Consider the following 20,979-nt stretch of genomic DNA (forward strand, 5'->3'; position numbering starts at 1 on the left):
AGGGTAGACATGACAGAGTGGGGAGAAAGGTTTAATTTTTCAAAACATTCTTTACACATCTCAAAGTGCATTAAACCTTTTTTTAAAAAAGCTTTGGATAAGAATGAAATAACCCAAACATTGTAGCAAATGGGCCTAGGGAAGGAAGCAGGAGGAATTTCTTTTGAACTAGACAAAGGAGATCTACCAGGAGCTGCCACATGGATAATAGTTTCCAAGGATGAATGCAAGAGCGAAAAAGTATACAAATTGCAGGAATAAGTCTTCAACATCAGTTTCTTGCAAAAGAGGGGAAATCCCAACATATTTAATTACATACTTGTAGATTGAGGCTTTGTCTTTGTTTCTATACATAATCAAGTAGATAATCCAAAGTCGAGGGAATGTTTCTCTCCATTCCCTGACCTAGTGGATTCTGTACCAAGTTGATCCTTGTTGAGTTATTAATGTAAGCACTAATGCGCAAGCATTGAGGCATTATGTTTTAACAGAAACTGATACCACTGCTGAGAGTATAAGCCCTGTGTCCCACATTTGTCAAAGATGTATGAAGGAACTATTTTCCTATGTAAACATGATGCTGTCTTGTTCTTTCTGTTTTCACTGTCAGGTCATCAACTTTTTATGATGTCTGACCATCCTGGGATTTATTCTGTACATAAAAGTCATTTAGCACTAACTGCAATACTTACAGGCATGAAGTAGATAAATTAAGTGTTGCAGGGAGAATTGCTGGCTTTTATGGTGATTAAACACTGATGTAAATATGGATTTAAAAAAAACAACAAAATGTTATTTTAATAAGATTTTGTACAGTAGGAGAAGATATAAAAGATTCTCGGGATTCATTCATTAAACAATTTATAGCTGTCTGTAAAAGAAGCACCTCAGAGCGCTTGAGTCTTTTGCAGTTAAACATAGTTAAAATATTACTCAAAAAAAGCACTCTAATATCATTAAATCGTCTTTCTGTAGCATCTTAATGAGCCAAATGGGAGTCAAAAGACAGTCCACATTCATGATGTGAATTTAGAGCATAGTAAAAAAAAAGGAAAAAAAATAAAAGAAATCTTGACATCCAATTAAATTATCACTCATGTTCTCAGGATAACCATGGTGATGAGGCCTGAAAGAAAACAATCAGGTAGTGTGTTAAAGTCTTGTTTTAGTTTAGTTTGACAAATTAGCCATATCAAGTGGCTGGGGTCAGGGAAGAATTGCAAAATCTATTGTTCATAACCAGCTTTTGTTCTTTGTTTTGTGAGGTTTTATGATGACACAGTTACTTGTCACGAACCCCAGGTTCCTGCCCCACACCCCCTTCGTAGGCTGTGCATTTCCCAACCCTCCCGCTTAATCCTGCTCTGGCATCCCACTTGAGCCTAGGAGCACTTCCCCCTCCCCTCGACTCAGCTATGCATTTCAAAGCGCACAATCTTGCTTTCAAGGTTGCTTCCTTTGGCCCAGCTAAATAACAGCTGCAGGAATAGCGCCTTCACACCTTTCTCTATCAAGGGACATCAAAGGCTTTTGCTGTTCCACTTTCCTATGTGAATGCCTGGTTCTTTCCCAAGTAGTTGATTGCCCTCTTCCCACGGCCTAGGTATAAAGGTTGGCCACCCCGTTCCCCAGTGTCTGTCAAAGATTATGTCTGCGAGCGTATGCAAAGTGTGGACTCTGAATGCTGACTTCTTCATACAAGACTTTTGCTTAAAGCTTTGACCTGAAGCCTGATAGTGATGTCTTGGGTGTGAGTTTGCTGGGTCTCTATGCCTTGGTTCCTGACAACTTCAAGTTTGCGGTGATGTACTAATACCAAACCACTTGATAGCCAAGTTCTGCTTTCAATGTTTAATATTTATTTGTGAAAATGAATGCTTACCTAATACATAAGCAGCAACCAATTTCTGATTCACACTTAAATGGAGGTAGAGAGGCACAAGGGAATCCACTTCTCCCAATGTGGGAAGCATGAGAGCTACAATGCACACTATTCCCAGGAAGACTGTGAGTAAACTAGGTCCCGAGGAGGCAATTCTGTGCTCTGGAGGAAAAAGAGGCAAGACATCCAGCATCAAGGAAGGATAAAACATTTCCCTTTCAGTTACACGTTTCCCTTTTCAGTGTGTTCTGCCCACATGCCCCCTTCTGCTATAAGAGCCAAAGAAAGTAGCATATCACTCAGCAATTACAAGATCCTTTTCTACAAGAAAGAAAAAACAGCTACCAAAGCCAACAATAAATAAAACATAAAACCTTTTGTATTTTCCTTTAGCTGCATTTGCACAGAGAAAAGACAGAAAGAACCTTTGCTGTTATCAGATTTGACTAATATTGTACAATGCTATTATACCGCAAGCCACAGCAAGGCATTTTCCATAGTTAGGGAGTTTTTATTTAAAAAAAGATTCAATACACTTTTATGTCCTTCATACAGAATATGAACCATGGTAAAGAACATGGTTGAGAAACTTCACTTTCTTAGAAATAACCCAGACCAACAGTGTCTAAGCAATCCTTACAGACTTTATGAAAAGCTATCACATACTCCCTCAAATCCTATGTCATACATTCATCCAATTCCATGAAACTCCTGTTTCTCAAAGATCATAAACAGACCATATAACTTGGGCTGGCTTCCCTGAACACCCAAACGAAGTGTAGCTATTCCCTCACACCCCTGTTCATATCCATGCCTGGGGAAAGCATTCCAGTGCCACAGCTTTAAGGAATTTCTCTGTTCTAATGAATCCCAGTCTCTGTCAATGATTTCTATTGCGGTCCCCTGGCCTGGCAAGGTGAGGTGGTGCCCTCAGGTGGTGGATTCTGGAGGGAAGCAGCCTTTGCCTTGCCAGGAGATAGGGGCTCCTAATAGCCTTTTACTTCTTGCTCTCCCAAGGTGCTTTAACTGCATTGCACGAAGACGTACACAACCAATAGGTTTAAGTATCTGGGAAGTAGCATTAGGTTCTCTAGCTTCCAGGTGGCATCAGCAGATGGTACCACGTTGAGCCAGCACTGGTCACACACAGTTTCCTTCTCCTGCTCTATGCCAATGTGTTCTGGATTTCATTCAAATGCATTAAGGGAGCAAGGTTGCAGCGCAATGGATCTGCCAGGGCAGGGGGAATGGACAGTTTTTCCAACACGGATTGTTTTGCTGCTTTAAGCAGATATGTGTACATGTGTTGATTGACTGAAAAAAGGGTTTAAAAAATAATCATACTTGATTCTCAGTAAGAAAGGTGAACTACAGATGAAAATGATACATTACTGTGCTAATAAAGTATAAAGGTAAAGGTATCCCCTGTGCAAGCACCGAGTCATGTCTGACCCTTGGGGTGATGCCCTCTAGCGTTTTCATGGCAGACTCAATACGGGGTGGTTTGCCAGTGCCTTCCCCAGTCATAACCGTTTACCCCCCCCGCAAGCTGGGTACTCGTTTTACCGACCACGGAAGGATGGAAGGCTGAGTCAACCTTGAGCCGACTGCTGGGATCGAACTCCCAACCTCAAGGACAGACAGCTTCGGACAGCATTTCTGCTGTTTACCACTCTGCGCCACAATAAAGCATACTTGCACATTATTCTGAATAGTGAATTAGTATTAGTGTGTGGCATGCACTGGTGACAGAGACCTTGGCTTATCTCATTTGTGTCTAGCCCTGGCAGGTCAAGAGATCAACCTTGAAATGTCTATGCCTTGGGGCTTCTACAGTTCATTTATTCACTCCTCTTTCTTCCTTTGGAAGTGGACTAATTGGAACTAGACTGCCTGAATATATGAAGAAGCACCAAGGTTTTCAACATTGTATTGGATATTGTTTTGTTATATGGGATTTTAGATTTTATATAAACTGTCATGAGCCAGGTGACTCCGGGAGTGGTAGTCTAAAAATCTGAATATAAATAAAAATAAAATGTCTCAAACAAATACATGCCAAAGGCAATGGTTTGGCTTTTCTCTGAAGACAATACATCAGCATGCTTATCATTTGCTGTTTCTTTATGGCAGCTAGTTAAAACTAGCAAAACATTAAACAAACTGACTTCAGAGGACCATTTTTATTAAATGCTTTGGACCCCCCCCCCCCATGATCTTGGGAAGGGACAGGATTGAAACCTATATTTATTAAATAATAAATGCTTTTATATTAAGGCAACTATATCTAAGCAATATTTTAAAGCAACAATGTCTAAGGAAAGACAGAGTGTTGCTCTTAAGAGGAAAAAACACACAGTATGACAACTCCTATGTACATAAATGTAAAATACAAAAATAAAATCTACATTTAGAGAGTGCTAAAGAAATTGTACCCACAGTGGGATCAAACAGATGAAGAGGCAGAGCTAAGCAGAAAGCTGGTTCCATGCTAACCAAAGGCTGGATGGGTCCTGAGTGTGAGTGTACCCCTCTTCTATATAAGTGAATGGTTGCCCAAATTAACCCAGCAGAGGAGGGATACAAACCCATGTCTCCCAGCTACCAGTCCAACACTGTGTCTCCCAGTTGAGTTCTTTTTTTCCCCCCTGCTCCAAAAATCCATTTAATATATAGTCCTCAGATAGAGGACGTATCAGATATTAAACTGATAAGAACAGATACTACACTTGATCTTAGCCAAAAGGCCGAGAAGCGATGCCAGTTGAGTTCTGAATCAGATTCAAGATGCTGGTATTGAACTTTAGAGCTGTATGCAGTCTGTGACCCATGTATATGAGGAACTGCCTCTCCCAATATGTCCCTGGGATAGCACTTAGTTGATCTGGTGCAAATTTGTTGGAAGCACCTGGCCCCAAAGCCTTTTCAGCCCCAACCCTCCGCCAAAGAATTGATGAACACAAGTCTGACATCAAAAGCCACAAGACTGAAAAACCTGCAAGGGAACACTTTAACCTTCCAGGACATTCTATATAAGGGACCTGAAACTAGCTGTTTTATTACAAAGAAACTTCAAGAACAGGCTAGAAAGGGAGATTACAGAAATGCAAGTTATTACAACACTCAATACTTTGACATACCCTGGACTCAACAAGGACAAAGGTTTTTTATCTCACTATGCATGCTAACCTTATGTAACTTGTGTACCCACATTCCTCACAATTTATTTCAATTGGGATTATGTGACTGTTAGTAATATGTAATGTAATTTTGAATTCTACTTTCTGGTCCCTAGCTGCCAGCTTAGCTTCTACTTGTAAGGAAGTTTCACACTGGTATGGAGACAGATGGGGCCCCCGGCAGTAAATAGTAGGGTGTGAGCTGTGGATCACTGGCTTTGACAGTTTTATTTCTAATATATATATGTCCTTGTGAAACTACAAATGGGTTCGAGGGGTTTGATTGGCTAGTTTGGCAGAGAGTTCTCATGTGGCTGTGTTTGGTTGCTGTGACACAGTTAACTAATGTAACAAGATTAACTTCTGCTTATATATTCCTACTGTTATGATGGTCAGTTCTTAGTCTGACGAAGAGTGCTTGCACTCGAAAGCTCACGCCTTGAATAAATCTTTGTTGGTCTTAAAGGTGCTACTGGACTCTGATTTTATCAGGAAATACCAGTATACCTGAACCTGAAAAATACCATTTGGCTTTTGTTTTGTTTTTTGCATACCCATACCCAGGATAGGCTACTACTCAAAAAGGGGCAGGTATCTTAATGGCCTCTTGTGGCGCAGAGTGGTAAGGCAGCCGTCTGACAGCTTTGCTCATGAGGCTGGGAGTTCAATCCCAGCAGCCGGCTCAAGGTTGACTCTGCCTTCCATCCTTCCGAGGTCGGTAAAATGAGTACCCAGCTTGCTGGGGGGTAAACGGTAATGACTGGGGAAGGCACTGGCAAACCACCCCGTATTGAGTCTGCCAAGAAAACGCTAGAGGGCGTCACCCCAAGGGTCAGACATGACTCGGTGCTTGCACAGGGGATACCTTTACCTTTACTTTATCTTAATGGCTGGTAACACCACAAACAGGGAGCACGTTTATTCCTTGCCCCACGGGTGTCTGAGTGCACTCTTTTACTTTTTCCTATAGGAATGAATGGCAATCACCAGGTTGGTGTGTGTATAAAACACTGAACTCAAAGACAACACTACAGCAGAGGCAAAACTTGCTTACTATTCTCATGTAATGCTAACCATTTTGTCAGTCATTAATAAGCAAGATATTCATCTTTGACTATGAAAATCACATGGAAAAGAACATATATAAATAATGGGATTGAGAGGCGCACTCTATTTTCCCAGAAGAATAACGTGGTGATTTTTAAAGAGAAGGTTATATAGAAATCAAGCCAAGATAACAAATCCAAATTATCAAACTACCTGGCTGACACAAAGTCTGCTCAAAGAAGACACTTTCAGTCAAGTGTTCCTTTATCCTTTTTTCCTCCTCTTCTTTCTGCTGCTCCTTTGCAGTGGGAAGCAACATTGCTATGACTTCTTTCCGCCCTAATGCTTTCCTCTGGCTTTGCTCAGAGACCTGCAGCCGAAATTTGTCTATCACACCATAGTGACAAGGTCGAATGTCTCTGTGACGAATCACACTGTAAGAGAAGCAAGCCTCACAGTTATTATGTATTATCTTGGGCGAGGAAGGAAAACACTGTATGATAACTGCAAATTCAAAATGTACAGCACTATTGTAACTCTTGATGAAAGCATGAACAAGTACTTAAACATTATGTAGTGTTTTGCTCATAGAGAAAACTTCTCATGGTCTGACTTACAAGTCCTCCCCCCTCTCTTATTTTAAAATCTGATCTACTAATTCAACAGCCACGTTCTTTTAAGTTGACATTTCAGATTTTAGGAATATTTTATTCTGAAATTTATCAGAGATGTAATAAGCTCTAATAATCTTAGGGTACTAATAAGCTTAGTATATTGCTCTCCCCTCTTTCGTTTTTGGAATCCTGACATTGGGTTGGCACAACCCACACAATGGCTGCCACAGGAAGCAGAGTCACGGACAAAGGAAGCCTAAGGGCAAGGGAGAAAAGGGATACACTGGGAAAGAGAATAAGAATAACACTGTAGTGGCAGCTGCTGTCAAAACATTGTTGTCTTAACTTGCTCAGATAACTGGATCTCCAGTGGCCTGTCAGAAGCCCGGCTGAGCAAGTGCCAACTGGTTGCACCTATTCAGTGGGCTCTAGGATAGATGCCTATAGCACCATGTCATCCACTAACACCATACTGGGGACTTCTGCATAAATCAATATCCCACCCTGCCCCAACCTATAATAAATGAGTTGTCTAGAACATTAAAGAAAAATGAGAGGACAGTCGGCTCTGAAGAATTCAAAAAAATTAAATATATCATATTGCCTGCAACAAGCATTGACTCTGCTATTAATTTTAATCAAGGCTACTATTTGCTTGTTGTTTCTGACCAGCCAATTCATTGGACATCTAGTTTAAACAACAAAAAAGCCATTACAGATTTTCCAAGGAATTCAAAACCTGAGAAATACTTTCAAAGCACAAATTAGTTTTCACTAAATTGTAGCAGTATGATAATGTTTTGGGGAGAGGGAAGGTTGTTATTTACTCCAAATCTGTTTCAATATAATCCAACCAAAAAATAGCTATTTTACTTACATGTCAACACAACATTGAGGCTTTACTGCACCTGCAGCATCCACCACAACATATTTATTTGGAGTTGTACAGAGAACTAAAATAAAAGAAAATTGGAAGTATTAAAGCATAATGACCACACTTAACAGTCAACATCTATTCTGGCTACAGTTTCTCTGAATTTAAATAGTACAAAACCATACTGAAGCATGCCTTTAAAATGAAGTTGTATTTGACACGCACCTTTAAATTTTAAGGCAAATTCATAGGGATTATAGAGAGTCAACACCTGTTTGTGCGTTGACTGATCATCAGCATAAAATATAAGTTCAGTGGGGAATACAAAGACTGGAAGATTTCCTTCCACTAACTCTGGCTGTCTTTTTTGTTGCTGCATTGGCACAGAATCCTTTGTGCTGCCCCTTCTGCTTTTAGGATGTTTTGTCCCCACAGGATTCTCGTCCTGATTACTTTTAGGAAAGTGAAAGCATTTTGGCAAACCTGAAAAAGGAAAGAAAACAGCAATGATAACCACATGGTTAATTCTGGGCACAAGAAGGCAATGGCAAACTATTTCTGAACATCTCATATCTTGATAACCCCTGCCAATACAGAAATCAAATATAGATTACATAATTGGAAGCAAAAGATGGAGAAGCAATATTATCTTTGCTAAATAAGACCAGCAACTGACTGTAGTGCAGACCATGAAGTGTTAATATATAAAAAAATAAAGTTGCAGACAGGTACAAAAACACTTATTGTATCAAAATACAATAAACAACATTGCTCTAAAGTCTTGACGACCACATAGAGAACACTAGGTTCAAATGAATGGGACCCAGAAGAACTGTGGGTTGAAACTAGAGATGCTTTCGAAGAAGAATATGCAAAGCACTATTCTTGTGAGTAAAAGAAATGAAAAACTTAGGTGGATGACAGATAAAACAAATTGCTAAAGGTAGACAAGAAGCGAAAGGTAAGAGAAATAGAATCAGGAATCTAAATGCAGTGTCCCGACAACTGGAATGTAGAGAAAAAAAGAACTAATATAATAAATAGTGCAAAGAACAATGACAAGAAAAAAAAGCAAGAAATAAGAGAACAAGAATAGATTCAAGTGGGTAGCTGTGTTGGTCTGAAGTAGCACAACAGAATTAGAGTCCAGTAGTCAGCATTGGTAGCTCTGATAAAACATCCAAGATTCTTCCCCCATACGTTTGGACCTCAGGATCACCAGACTCTGGGGAGGCAGACCCCAAGGCAGCAACAAGAGAATATGCAACTGTACATTCACAGAAATCTTTCCTGTCAACTGCCAAGGTAACTTGCTGACAATGAGTGCTAATGTGACAAACAGGATCCTTCAAAGAGGAACACCTTTTGACTAGTATCAGGCTGAACAGAAGCAAAATGGAAGGAAGAGGCCAGACTACAACCCATACCTCATACACTCATGAGCATACTCCTAAATATGCATACAACTGGGCAAAAAGGAACAAAAACCAGGATAGCATTGGATATTTTCCAAAAGCAGTGGTCTCAACACCAACCATATTGACTGATCAGAGAGGACTGGAACCAAAGGCATAGGATCAGGCTTAAGGTTCTGGTAATCATCTTCAAGGCCATATACGGTCAGGGCCCTGAGTACCTGAGGGACCCCCCTGTCTATCTAGTCCAACACTCTGCTAACACTAATAAGCTGATGATCCCTGTCCCCAGAGAAGCTTGTTTGGCCTCAGCCTGGGCTTTCTCTGTCCTGGCCCTCACTTGGTAGAACAAGCTCCCAGAAGAGATCAGGGCCCTGCCAGAACTAAAACAATTCTGCAGGGCCTGCAAAGTGGAGCTCTTCCACCAAACCTTTGGTCGAGGCGTGTGAGAGGAGTAGCTGTCCTATCAAGCAGCTTATAATGGTAAAAGAGCCAAGTCAACAATAAAAGAGCTGGCAGCCCCATAGGAGAAGCACTTAGTGGGCACTGGTTGCTTCAGCGGTAGGTCACATTGCAGGCTGGGTGTATGATTATCATTTCAGTGCGTGTAGACTCTGACTGAGATTGTGCCATGTTGGGTGCCTGCAGAGATTCCAGACAGCAATGTGGAATGTTCTGCAGTAGGAGCAAAAAGCATGAAGGCTTCAAAGGTCTGCACAAGCATGCTCTTCTGTCTTTGGGGTTCCCACATGCTAGTATAAACTTATTGAGGAACACAGAGTAATCATTCAATTAATACATACTTCTTGAAGAGAGCTGCATTGGAGCTATGTCTAAAGCTGTGTGGAGAAACAGACAGTGTAATCAGGCAAGGTAGTGGGTACCCTAAGTCTTTGGATAGAAGGTAGGAAGAGTTCAGGCTTGGTTTGATCAAGAACCCACTTATTTGTCATTTTTGCAGTCCATGGTGTCCCAAAAACTCCTGCAACACCACATTTCAAATGAATTCACTTTCTTCCTGTCAGCTTTTTACATTGTCAAACTTTCACATCCATATATAAGAGTGGAGAATACTAGAGTATGAATTATGAATACAGCTATCCATGTTCCATATGTGGTGACAGTCTTTGTTGTAAGATTTTGAGCATCACTTTACTCATGTGAAAAAATAATGCAACAATCTCCTCACTGCTACAGTCCTTGATATCTCTCTTAAAAAAATAGAATATAGATAGAACATTTCCAGTCAATGGGGCATTATTTTCCATATTTGTTCTCACAGTACTGTTAAGATTTTGATGGACTCAATTTCTATTGCATTAGATAGCTCTATTGATACGCTGTCTGCTCCTGGCAACTTGTTTCTCACAATTGCTTTGGGTGCAGATTTCACTTCACTTTCTAAAACTGCAGGTCCTTCAAAAGATTCTTCTTTGAAAGAATCTGTTATCCTTTCATTTCTTCTGTATAGTTCTTCAATGTGTTGTACCCATCTTTTCTTCATCGTATCCTGTTGAGTTAATGTATTTCCATGTCAATCTTTCAATATTTCTGTGCTTTTAGATTTCTCTGTGATTTATTGGTTCTTGTGGAACAGATATCTTTTTTTCTTGTTGTTGTTCAACAAAATCAGAGCCCAGTAGCACCTTTAAGACCAACAAAGACTGCTTCTTGCAGTAGAACAAAACCATGGACATTTGGTCGATAATGGGGACGCAAACAGGTTGACCGTTCGGAGGCCCCATCGTTCCAGAACTGGTAGTAGGGAGTTGTAGTTCAGGGACCAGTCGTATGGTGGAAGGAACAATCTGCTCAGGGCATCTGCTTGAACATTCAAGACTCCCGCTATATGAATGACCCTGAAGTCTGTGTCCAGCCTGATGGCTGATTCTCAAATTTTCATGTCCTTGCAACAGAGGCACCAGGAAGACACTCCTCCCTGCTTGCTCAGAGCTCGCCTTCTTCCATTTTGGACTGTGGGGTGGTATTCCCCAAAACCGAAGGAGATGGGTAGTTCACTCTTATAGGGCCGGTCCCATTGACCCACGTAGACGGGGGACGGATAATACGAAGCCTGCAAGGCTGAGTACTGAACCGTTGGAGCAGATTGCGGTTGTGGTGAAAGACTGGGGTCCGTGGGGGCTGGAGATGGAGTTTGTTGTGTCAGTGGAACCATAGATGGAATCAACTGATGATGCGACGTACGAGTGAGACAGGAAGCCTGAACAGGAGGACAATCTTGAGACGGAACCATAGTAGTGGAGGGGACCGTGGATTGTGAAGCCATTCCATAGTCGGAATGAGAGTAACGGGACTTGTGTTTAGTCTTCGTTGCCTTCTTAGTATGAGGCTCTGAAGACAGCTGAAGCGGCTGGAACCGTAATGGTTTCCAAGGTCTTGGCAGCCAGTGATAGTACAGATGGAACTGATGGAACTGCTTTCCATTTCTCCACCCGAGTTAGAACTACAGCCGGAATGGACCTTATGGAACGGACTGAAGCAGATCCGGGATGAGGGGTGGGAGGGTGGGAGGCTTGGATGCCAGTTTGGAAGGGGCTGGAGATCACAGCCGTCAGAGGGCCTTCTCCCAAAGCACTGCCTTTAGCAGAACGATCTGACCTGGCCTTCGGAGTGAAGCATTGGCAGATCTTACACGCCTTGACATTGTGTGCCTTGCCAAGGCAAAGAAAACAAAATTAATGATCATCAGTCTGCAGAATCTTCACTCCACAGCGAGAGCACTTCTTGAAAACAGCCTCTGAAGCCATTTCCAAACGAACAATATCTACTAGAAAAACTGAGGAGCTACATCAGCTACAGCTCTATCTGACTCACATGTGTGTTCTGGCGGGAAACTGCACACATGCACACCATGACGGAACAGTAGCGGCCCCTATAGGGCTAAAGCTAGAAAAAATTTCTGCGGCTGGCCTGTGCTTGTGCAGTCCCAATGTGGGGTTGCACAACAAGATAGACAGTGAACTAAAGTGCAATGCCCACATTGCATAGAATATTAGTAATTTATGTTTTTTTCTCATTAAACATAATTCTGAAGCTAATTAAACATCTAACGTGATTCAGAAAGCCATAATACCCATTCATACACATTTATCCAACAGCCCATGTTCATATATGATTGGCTCATACTCTCTAATATTCAGTGCCAAATGTTTGTGGGCCATTCAGTAATTTTCTGTTCAAGTGATGAACCCAGTTTCTAACCCTGCCACCACTTTCTCTGCTGAAATAAGAGGAAGGAAGGACCCTCTTTTAGACCTTTGGAAAAGTTGTGATGGAAGGGACTGTGAGAGAGGCTTCTCTGGGGCCAGGAATTAGCAAGAATATTTCTCCTTGCTCATACACCAAAGGCAAACCTCATTAGGATTCAGACCCTCACTATCTTAGAACATTTTATCTGAGATTGACAATCAGATTAAATGGTTTATGAAAGCAATTAAGCAGAGTTTAAAGTTATAACAGCAATATCGGCCAAGATTTATAATAATTCATTTGTCATGTATTTGGTTTCCATTTGTGAAGTATCTTAAAGTATTACTAGCTACAGCAATAAGTAGTAGCTGCTGCATGCTATGTAGATCATTAGAATTCTTAATACAGACTAGCTACCTATTAACATTCTTCAAGCAGTTAGGTCAGTGAAGGGCTACTAATATGATTGATTCTCCCTCCTACTCATTCAGTGCATAGATACAGGTGGGGAAGAGTTCCTAATTGGCATGAGTGATTGTTAATTCTGAAATGCGGAGAGGTTAATAATCTGTCTATCAAAAAAACAAGGGAATGATTATTATATTCAAACAGGAAATTAGAACTGATGGGTTCAGCAATTGCTAGCTCTAATACCAACTTGGTGTGTGGCACTTATCAAAAACAGGCTGTAATTATGGTCCATTTCAGAAGTGCATACAAGTCTGTCTTCCACCCTTCATACAGTCATTCAGCTCTCCAAAAGGGAAACATTTCAGGACAACTTTTTTCCTTCACTCTAAAGAATAAGAGATATTAACATGGTGCTGGTTTGTCTCCTGGGATTGGTTGAACTTATTATGACCATCTCTGTAATGATTCTGCTTTTTTTCTTTTGACGAGTGAAGTTTAACATTTTAAAAATGTACCAGGACACATGATAGAATACAAAATCAATGTTTGGAATCACTGCTATGAGAACACATGAAAGAATACAAAATCAATGTTTGGAATTACTACTATGAGAGCAGTTACTAACAAGGCAAATTCATACCAATTGATCCCTAAACTGCACATATAAGATTATTTATGCTGGAGGCCAGCATAAGACAAGAAAGCTCAATGGGACCTATTTTGATGCTATATCTCTGAATCACTCTGTTCTTGGAAATATCACAATTTACAGAAATCATATAAACCAGAATTCCACTCCCTCTTCCAGTTAATCATTTTAAAATTAACCTTTCTTCATATTCCCAGGGTTCTACAAACATACACACTCCTTCCTAAGCATTTCAAGCACATCTGCCAAGCCACAGGAGTCCAAAAAAGAACTGGGAGATGAAAGTGAATTGCACATGGCAGGCAAAGAGAGGCAATATAATTCTGGTGCTCTTCAGGCCGGCACCATGATAAAAATGCGGCTGCGCCATGTGATGTTGACAACAAGGGATGTTGTCCAGACCTGTCAAGGCAGCAACCAATGGAAAAGGCAGGATGGGCACAGAAGAGAAGCTACAGCTCCAAATGTATAGACCAGATTTTTATGGCTTCCCCTGCTGGCCACTAGCCCCTTTTAGCTATGTTTTAGAACTGCTTCTCCAGCCACTGCTGGACTTTATTTTTAACAGGAGTGCCAGGCATCTTGCACTTGTTAAGGGTCATTCCATATGCAACTCTGCAAACTCCACAGCACAAAACTTGCCACTCAGGCAATTCTATACGAATCCTTAACAAATGCCTTTCTCCTACACTCCCCTAATAGCCATAAAAGTTATTTGGGGACACATAAAAGTCCCACACCCCCTCTCAAAATCCCACTGTTCTAGAAAATTTTTTTAGCAATTTATACAAGAACTACCAATGAAATTTCCCCTCTCATTGCCGGGGGCACAACCCGGCAATGGCAACCAATTTCTTCCTATTCCATCTCCATCTTAAGGTATTGGCTAACTCTGACCTTCTAGGGAACATACAGCCTCCCCAAAATGACTAGGGGGGGCGTGCACACCCCAAACCCAGGCTCCAGTACCCTTGTCCCCCTCAATGACAACTACCCGCTTCCGCCCACAAAGATGCCTGATGTCGCCTCGACAGCCCCCTTCGCGAAATGGGTCCCTTGTTTGGAGGGTAGGACGACCTAGGGGGAGATTTAGCGTTGCTCCCACCACATGAATAACAGGGAGGCTGATCATCTCTCACCCGCCTCACCTCATGGCAGGTCCGACGAGCCAATATTCACCCCCCCCCCATCGCCCCCCTCCCTCACTCACCCGACCGGCCAGGCCTGCCGACTCTGGGCTCTTTTGTCAGCCGCGAGAATAAAAAAGCACCCGCACAAGCTCCGCCTCCCAGGGGCTCCGCTCGCTCCTACCCCCGCCCCTATCGCAGCCTATCGGGCCGGCTCCTGTCGTCACTGGTCGCTATGGCTGCCGGGAACGAGACGGCCTTTTCCTTTACCGGCGAGAAAGTCAGCAAGGGCGCGTCGCCTGTCCTTGACGTCACTCTTTCGGGGCCGGCAGGGATGAGTCTGCGCCTGCGTAGTACTGGAAAACGAGATCTCGGGAGTCAGAATGGTGGCTTTACTGGCGCTGCTCGTAGAAGTAGTGGCGGCAGGTTTGACCATCTTGTGCATGCCACTGGACTCTGTGTTTTGTTGTGGCGCATGCGCGTTTTCCTCATCAGGCTGATCTGTCGGAAGAACTGCAGTTCCGATAGCTAGGGACGGGCATTTAAGGCCCTGAAGCAAACACACACACACGGGCGCGAAGGGTCCTTGTGTACAAAAATATGTACGTTGACAGTTATGCTCCTTTGGTGGCTTCCTACAGACCCAACAAGTTGAGACAGTTTGAGGTGATTGTTTGGCCTGGCTGTGGCAACCTTGCTACCAATACCAGGTAACAGAAAACCAAGCTTGGGCCTCTCTCCCTCGAAGCTATTGAGGCAGAGGGATGAACGAAGTCAGCATCTCGGGTAGCATTCTTCATGGCTAGCTTTACGAGTCAACCAAATCCACAACAGACAGGAATTTGGTGAGGCCTGTAGCAGAGGGAGCCTACTTTGAATAAGAGTCCACCTCTCACAGACACAGGTGCATGCCCAACATCATGTATATAAATCAAGCTACTGCAATTTAGCCAGCTTCCCAGTGGGGCTTGGAGTTCTTCTGGGATTACAATTTATCACCCGTCTAAAGAAATCAACTACTCCACGGGTAATGGTAGTTTTGGAAGGCAAATTCTATGGTATCAGGTTAAGGTGGGTAACTCTGTTGGTAGTGGAAAAAAATTGTAGTCCAGTGGCATCAACCAGGTTTTATTCAAGGTATATGAATGCACACTTTGATAGTATCTGATGAAGTGTGCATGAACACAAATGCTTGTATCTGGAATAAAACTTGGTTAGTCTTAAAGGTGCCACTGGACTCAAACCTGGTTCTATTGTATCAACTTTCCTGCTGAATTGTCTTTTTTCCCCAAACTCTGGCTCTTGGGAATCATCCCCAAATCTCTAGTTTCTTGAGCTGCAGTGTAATTTATGTAGGAATAAACGTGCACAGCACTGGCTATTATATGAACCAGAATCTGTTTTTATCTGTTATAACATATCATAATTTGTTATCTTCACCAGTATATTCGGTTCCAGGAACAGCAAATCTAGATAATAAGCCTTATATTGCTTATAAAAGCTGTTCCTATTGCTGTGCAAAATCTGTAGTTCTTGGCATACTGTGACCATGAATTAGCCCCCATTTGTGACTCTCCTCTGCAAGAAAAACAAATGTCATTTCCATGACTGGTCTCTAATACAAACCACCATTGTCCTACTTTAAGCCACTGTGACTAAAACATGGGCACAGCTACTTCTGATGCTACATACAGAACTTTAATAAATAAGAAATTAGAGCTGTTACATAATGACATCTGTAAAATTTTCCTTCCTAACATGTTAATTTCCATTCTGATATAGTCTTTATGGTAGCTTACATAGCTGTTGCTATTCTGTGAAATTTATAGTGGATATAAAATTACTATATGATAAATGCAAGGAAATGCATTTATAAATCATTTATAAATTATTTGGATGAGGGATTAGAGGGGGGTACTTATTAAATTTGTAGACAATACTAAACTGGGAGGGGTAGCAAACACAAGACAGAATCAGAATACAGGATGATCTTCATAGGCTTGAGGAGTGGTCTAAACTGAATAAAATGAAATTCAATAGAGACAAATGTGAAGTTAGGTAGGAAAAACCATATACAACAATATAGGATGGGGGAGACTTTTTTTTGGCAGTAATATGTGAAAAAAAAGATCCAAGAGTCTTAGTAGACCATACATTGAGCATGAGTGAGCAATATGACTCCGTAGTTAAAAAGGTAAATGGGATTTTGGACTGTATCAAACGGAGTATCGTATCCAGATCACAGGAGATGATGGTACCACTTTGCTCTGGTTCGGCCTCACTTGGAGTACTGTGTTCAGTTTTGGGCACCACAGTTGAAGAGGGATGTAGACAAACTGGAGCACGTCCAGAGGAGGGCAACAAAGATGGTGAGGGGTTTGGAGACCAAGATGCATAAGGAATGGTTGGGGGAGCTTCGTCTGTTTAGCCTGGAGTGGAGACGAATTAGAGGGGATCTGATAACCATCTTCAAATATTTAAAAGGGTGCCATATAGAGGATGAAGCAGCATTGTTCTCTCTTGCCCCAGAATCAATGGGATGAAATAAATGCAAAAGAAATTCCGTCTAAACATCTGGAAGAAGTTCCTGACAGTTAGAACGGTTTCTCAGTGGAACAGGCGTCCTTGAGAGGTGGTGGGTTCTCCATCTTTGGAGATCTTTAAACAGAGGCTGGATAGCCATCTGACAGGCTGATTCTGTGAAGGTTTAAGGAGGGGCAGGTTACAGTGGATGAGCGATATAGTGTCCTGTATAGTGCAGGGGGTTGGACTAGATGACCCATGAGATCCCTTCCAACTCTATGAATGCAAGGAACCATAAAGTAAGGGAAAAGATCTAACATTTACCTTTGAGAAACCCCTGCAGAGACTGAATTAACACCACAGCTCTCCAGAGTGTTAAGTTGCCTTCTAATATTGAGGGGGGAAAAGGGCAAGTGAACAAATAAAAGCAGACACAGGAAAGAGGCAAAATTCTGAAGCCCAAATAAGACCCTCCATGTTTTGAAGCCTAAAGTCAGCACTGCCCACAAAACTGTACACTCACCACTCTGATGTGATAAGAATTACTTGTAGATGATAAACAGCTACTATCCCGAGATGTTTACTGATGCTAGTCTAAATGGAATATAAATCACACAAATAAATGAACTTGAAATAGCTAGTATTTCCCCTTTTTAAACATTAAAATTCATGGTGGCTTTTTTGTACATTTACTCTTATAGAGAATTGTTTTCTAAATTTTTAATCTTACATCGTTTTGGTAAGGAAAAAAAATATTCCTGGTGTTTTGTCCCATCATCCTGGTATCTAGATAGTAGTAATTCATAGCTTCTTTGTGAAAGATAATGCTGTGATTATTGTTTAGGAAACTGCATTCCTAATTTCTGCTTAGATAATGAGATCTCAATATCTTCAACTATAGACCTGTTCTCTTGGCAATTATTTGTCTTTACAAATATTAAGAGTGTACACCCTTGGATATGAGGAGTTCATAGCTTAAGTGCTTTTAATTTAAAATAGATTGGCCCTATGATTTTTTATTATGCTGTTAATTCTAATTTTTAAAAAAAGCTTTGGATAGGTTACAGATGACAGAGATGTGGCAAATAGGAAGACTTCAGGAGTCCTTCGATGGAAGAAAGCAGTCTGGGCTTGATCCTCCCCGCGCAGAGGAAGGCGGGGTGGGTGGGTGGGATGCGCCTTACCTGTCTGCCATCCTAGAAGCCGGGCGGGAGACAGAAAGACATCCGCGCCGGCCGGCCGGCTGACTGCCTGGCTGGCACCCCTTCGGCAAGTGGAAATCGGCTTCAGGAGGACTCGGATCCAGGCACCTCTCCCCGCCCACTGCCTGCCACGGGAGGAGCCGGAGTCGAAGGCAGAGCTCGCTGGACTCCCGCCCGCTGCCTGCCTCCTCCTTTCTCTCCTTCCCCCAGTGAGTCGGCGGGGCGATCCGGTCTTCTCCTGCCCGCCGGAGCCAGGAAGTGAAAGGACGCCTCGCCATCAGAGGGGCTATTTCCCAGCCACGCTGCTGGGGTTTAAAGGAGCCGCGCTTGCCGGCTCCTTCGCCCTCCCTGTTGCCCTCTCCCCACACACACACCCGGGACAAAATCGTCCACGAGGCAGACCGGCGGTGGGGTGGGGGTGTCCAGGAAAGCTTCCAGCAGGGATAATGCAGAACCTGGGTGGGAAGCCGGCTTTCCAGGACAGCTGAAGGCTCTATTGTTTGGCAGGTGAAGTTGAGCAGGGGGTTGGACTAGATGGCCTGAATGGCCCCTTCCAACTCTATGATTCTGTGAAGTCTCTACCTAATGCACCATGCATGGCCTCCCTGGCAAGGGCCAGCCGGTGAGACCCAATGGCTCCATCAAAGGGGTGGATCTGCCAACCCGCATCTTGCAAACTTGCTTGCACCCAAGGCTGGCCTTAGAAACAGGGAAGGGAGGTGACTAAGGCTAAAAGATAGGGCATTTGCCCCCAGAATAATTTGGGGGAAAGTTGGGGCAAAAGGTTAAAGACACACTTGCACCTTATGCAGAAGCACACTGAAAGGTTCTTTTGACGCCTGTGTGTTCCTTTACGATCCCGGGCCCTGGGAAGCGTAGGAGGCCACGACGGCCCTGGGGAGGGGGCCCTTTCAAAGCCTGTTCTAATGAACAGGCTTTGCAACTAGTATAATAATAATAATTAAAAAATAATACATATTATATGTTAATAACAGCTGCTGCTGCAGGAACCAATAGTTCTTTTGGTTAATGAACACAGTACAGGGGTTTGGTGCTGCAGGTGTGTCTGGTACACAACTGAATGTAAACTGCTAAACTTATAAGAGATAAAGAGTTGCCCAACAAAACTGGTATCAGTGTTGTCCCTGATCCAGACAATACAGAGTTTTACACCAAATTCTGGGCAACAACTGGTTCTGCCATGAAGGCTCTTTACTCAAGGCCTGTTCGTTGAAAGCATACAACTCTTGCTTCTTTGGAATGGGGGCAGGGGGGGGGGAGAAGCACATGGTTGTTGTTCTAATTATTCAGACTGATTATACATCTACTGGTTAGGTATATAACAACTGTCTGGCATAACAATTGGGGCACTAAATATGTTGGTTTACAATAGTTTTTATGTTGGGCTGTTATGAGAAGTAGCACTCTTCTTGTGCCCCCCAGTTAATATCTTAGCTCTTCCAGGTTGCTGTTAATATTAAGGTGACCAGATTGTCCCACTTTTGGAGGGACATCTGGGGGTACCTGGTAAATTGTACATATGTTGAGATTAAGAATATATATTACAATATTATTTTTGCGTTCTAGTAATAGTATAAGACTTTATTGTTTCCAGCCATAGGCCATTACAGTACAATCAATATCATATCAGTTGATATAAAAACAGTAAAAGAATTGGAGCAATAGATGCGGTAGTGCATAGAAAATAAAAGACAATAAGAATTCAGGTTTCTAGCCCTTTGGTGGCATAAATTTGGCTCGAATTCTCCTTGCTGCTAATGCAAATAGTGAAACATTATAACTAATTAGGGGGTTGGTATCTGATAATAAAAAGACCATTTTGTCCAAATTTGCAGGGAAGTTCTGGCCACTAAAAAATCTAATTTTTTGCGTTCTATGAAACTTTTTGTTGCTCCATATAGACCAAATTTGTAATCAAAACCCCCACTCACTCAATGGTGTCCCGCTTTACCAATGTTAAAATCTGGTCAACTTAGTTAATATGCAATGGTAAAAAGTGTTCCATGACACTTGACGGAATAGTTTAGTAGTTTCAGAGAATATGCTATCTCTTCCTAGACTGCTGGGAAATACAGGAAGCAAGTGAGGCTGGGCGAGAACGTAACATATGGCACTTGGAAAAGTCACCTGGCCTGTGATTTCTGCCCGCCTTCTGACTCATAGCCATAAAGACAGGCAAAACGGGCCTTCACGTAGGTGCTGTCGGAGTCTGTTTACTTGGAAGTAAGACTTACTTGAATTCAACTGTTCGTCATGGTTCAAGCCCCGCCTTAGGCCTGAATCTTATGAGCACTGGAGACAGGGCAGGACATTCTGGGGAACTATGCATACATAGGTTCAGGCCGTAACACCTCACGGAGCTCAGTGGCGGACTTAAAGGCATGCTCAACTCTGCCTTTATTAGCTAAGCACATCTACTCGAACGTTAGCCTGATGCCATTGTGGGCTTACTCCCGAGTAACGCATGCCCGGGAAGGCGCTGTGTGTAATCCTTGACGAGCTTCCAAGACGTCTGAAGCTCTTCCATGCAAACACGCAACGGATCACGAACCATCTCGTACTTTTCCCCCTCCCCAAAAAAACTGTTGCACTACGAATGTGCACTTGGCACCTTTCCCTCCCCTGTCAATCATCCCCCAGAAAGGAAAAGAGCCATCGACCGCCTCTTCCTCCCGCCTCCCGTTTCCTGTTGTCCCCGCCTCCTCCCTGCTCCGCCCTTATGCTTATGCAAATAGAAGTTATAATCGGCAGCCAATGGCGGGCGTGTTCTGGTCACATGGTACCACCCCTGGTGGAGGAGGCTCAGGGAAGAGAAGTTGAGAGTC

The 20,979-nt window shown here is 42.6% G+C and overlaps 1 protein-coding gene and 1 pseudogene across 3 annotated transcripts; both read right to left on the reverse strand.

Moving 5' to 3' along the window:
* Positions 1-15: 15 nt before the first annotated feature.
* Positions 16-18,243, reverse strand: MOSPD1 (motile sperm domain containing 1). Of its 3 annotated transcripts, none has more exons than XM_077308633.1 (6): positions 18,116-18,243; positions 7,822-8,079; positions 7,600-7,675; positions 6,322-6,542; positions 1,883-2,044; positions 16-1,126 (listed from the first exon to the last, which is right to left on the reverse strand). In XM_077308633.1, the coding sequence occupies exons 2-6, from the start codon at positions 7,973-7,975 to the stop codon at positions 1,095-1,097; spliced, it is 645 nt and encodes a 214-aa protein (XP_077164748.1). In that variant the 5' UTR covers positions 7,976-8,079; positions 18,116-18,243; the 3' UTR covers positions 16-1,094. The 3 variants fall into 3 exon arrangements, with proteins under 3 accessions (XP_077164748.1, XP_077164747.1, XP_077164746.1); XM_077308632.1 differs by lacking the exon at positions 18,116-18,243 and adding an exon at positions 14,492-14,658; XM_077308631.1 differs by lacking the exon at positions 18,116-18,243 and adding an exon at positions 12,880-14,411 and having other exon boundaries at positions 7,950-8,079.
* Positions 4,429-4,641, reverse strand: LOC143823272 (U2 spliceosomal RNA; annotated as a pseudogene).
* Positions 18,244-20,979: the final 2,736 nt, after the last annotated feature.

This window comes from Paroedura picta, chromosome 13 (assembly GCF_049243985.1).
Source record: "Paroedura picta isolate Pp20150507F chromosome 13, Ppicta_v3.0, whole genome shotgun sequence".
Classification (NCBI taxonomy): domain Eukaryota; kingdom Metazoa; phylum Chordata; class Lepidosauria; order Squamata; family Gekkonidae; genus Paroedura; species Paroedura picta.

Excerpts from the sequence above, each read along its gene's own strand:
- MOSPD1 (XM_077308631.1), bottom strand. The coding sequence starts at position 12,924 with ATGGACCATAATTACAGCCTGTTTTTGATAAGTGCCACACACCAA. Across the intron at positions 8,080-12,879 it reads TGATAAGTGCCACACACCAA|GTTTGCCAAAATGCTTTCAC; the intron begins GTTGGTATTAGA and ends TTCCTTTTTCAG. Across the intron at positions 7,676-7,949 it reads CAACAAAAAAGACAGCCAGA|TTCTCTGTACAACTCCAAAT; the intron begins GTTAGTGGAAGG and ends CTTTTATTTTAG.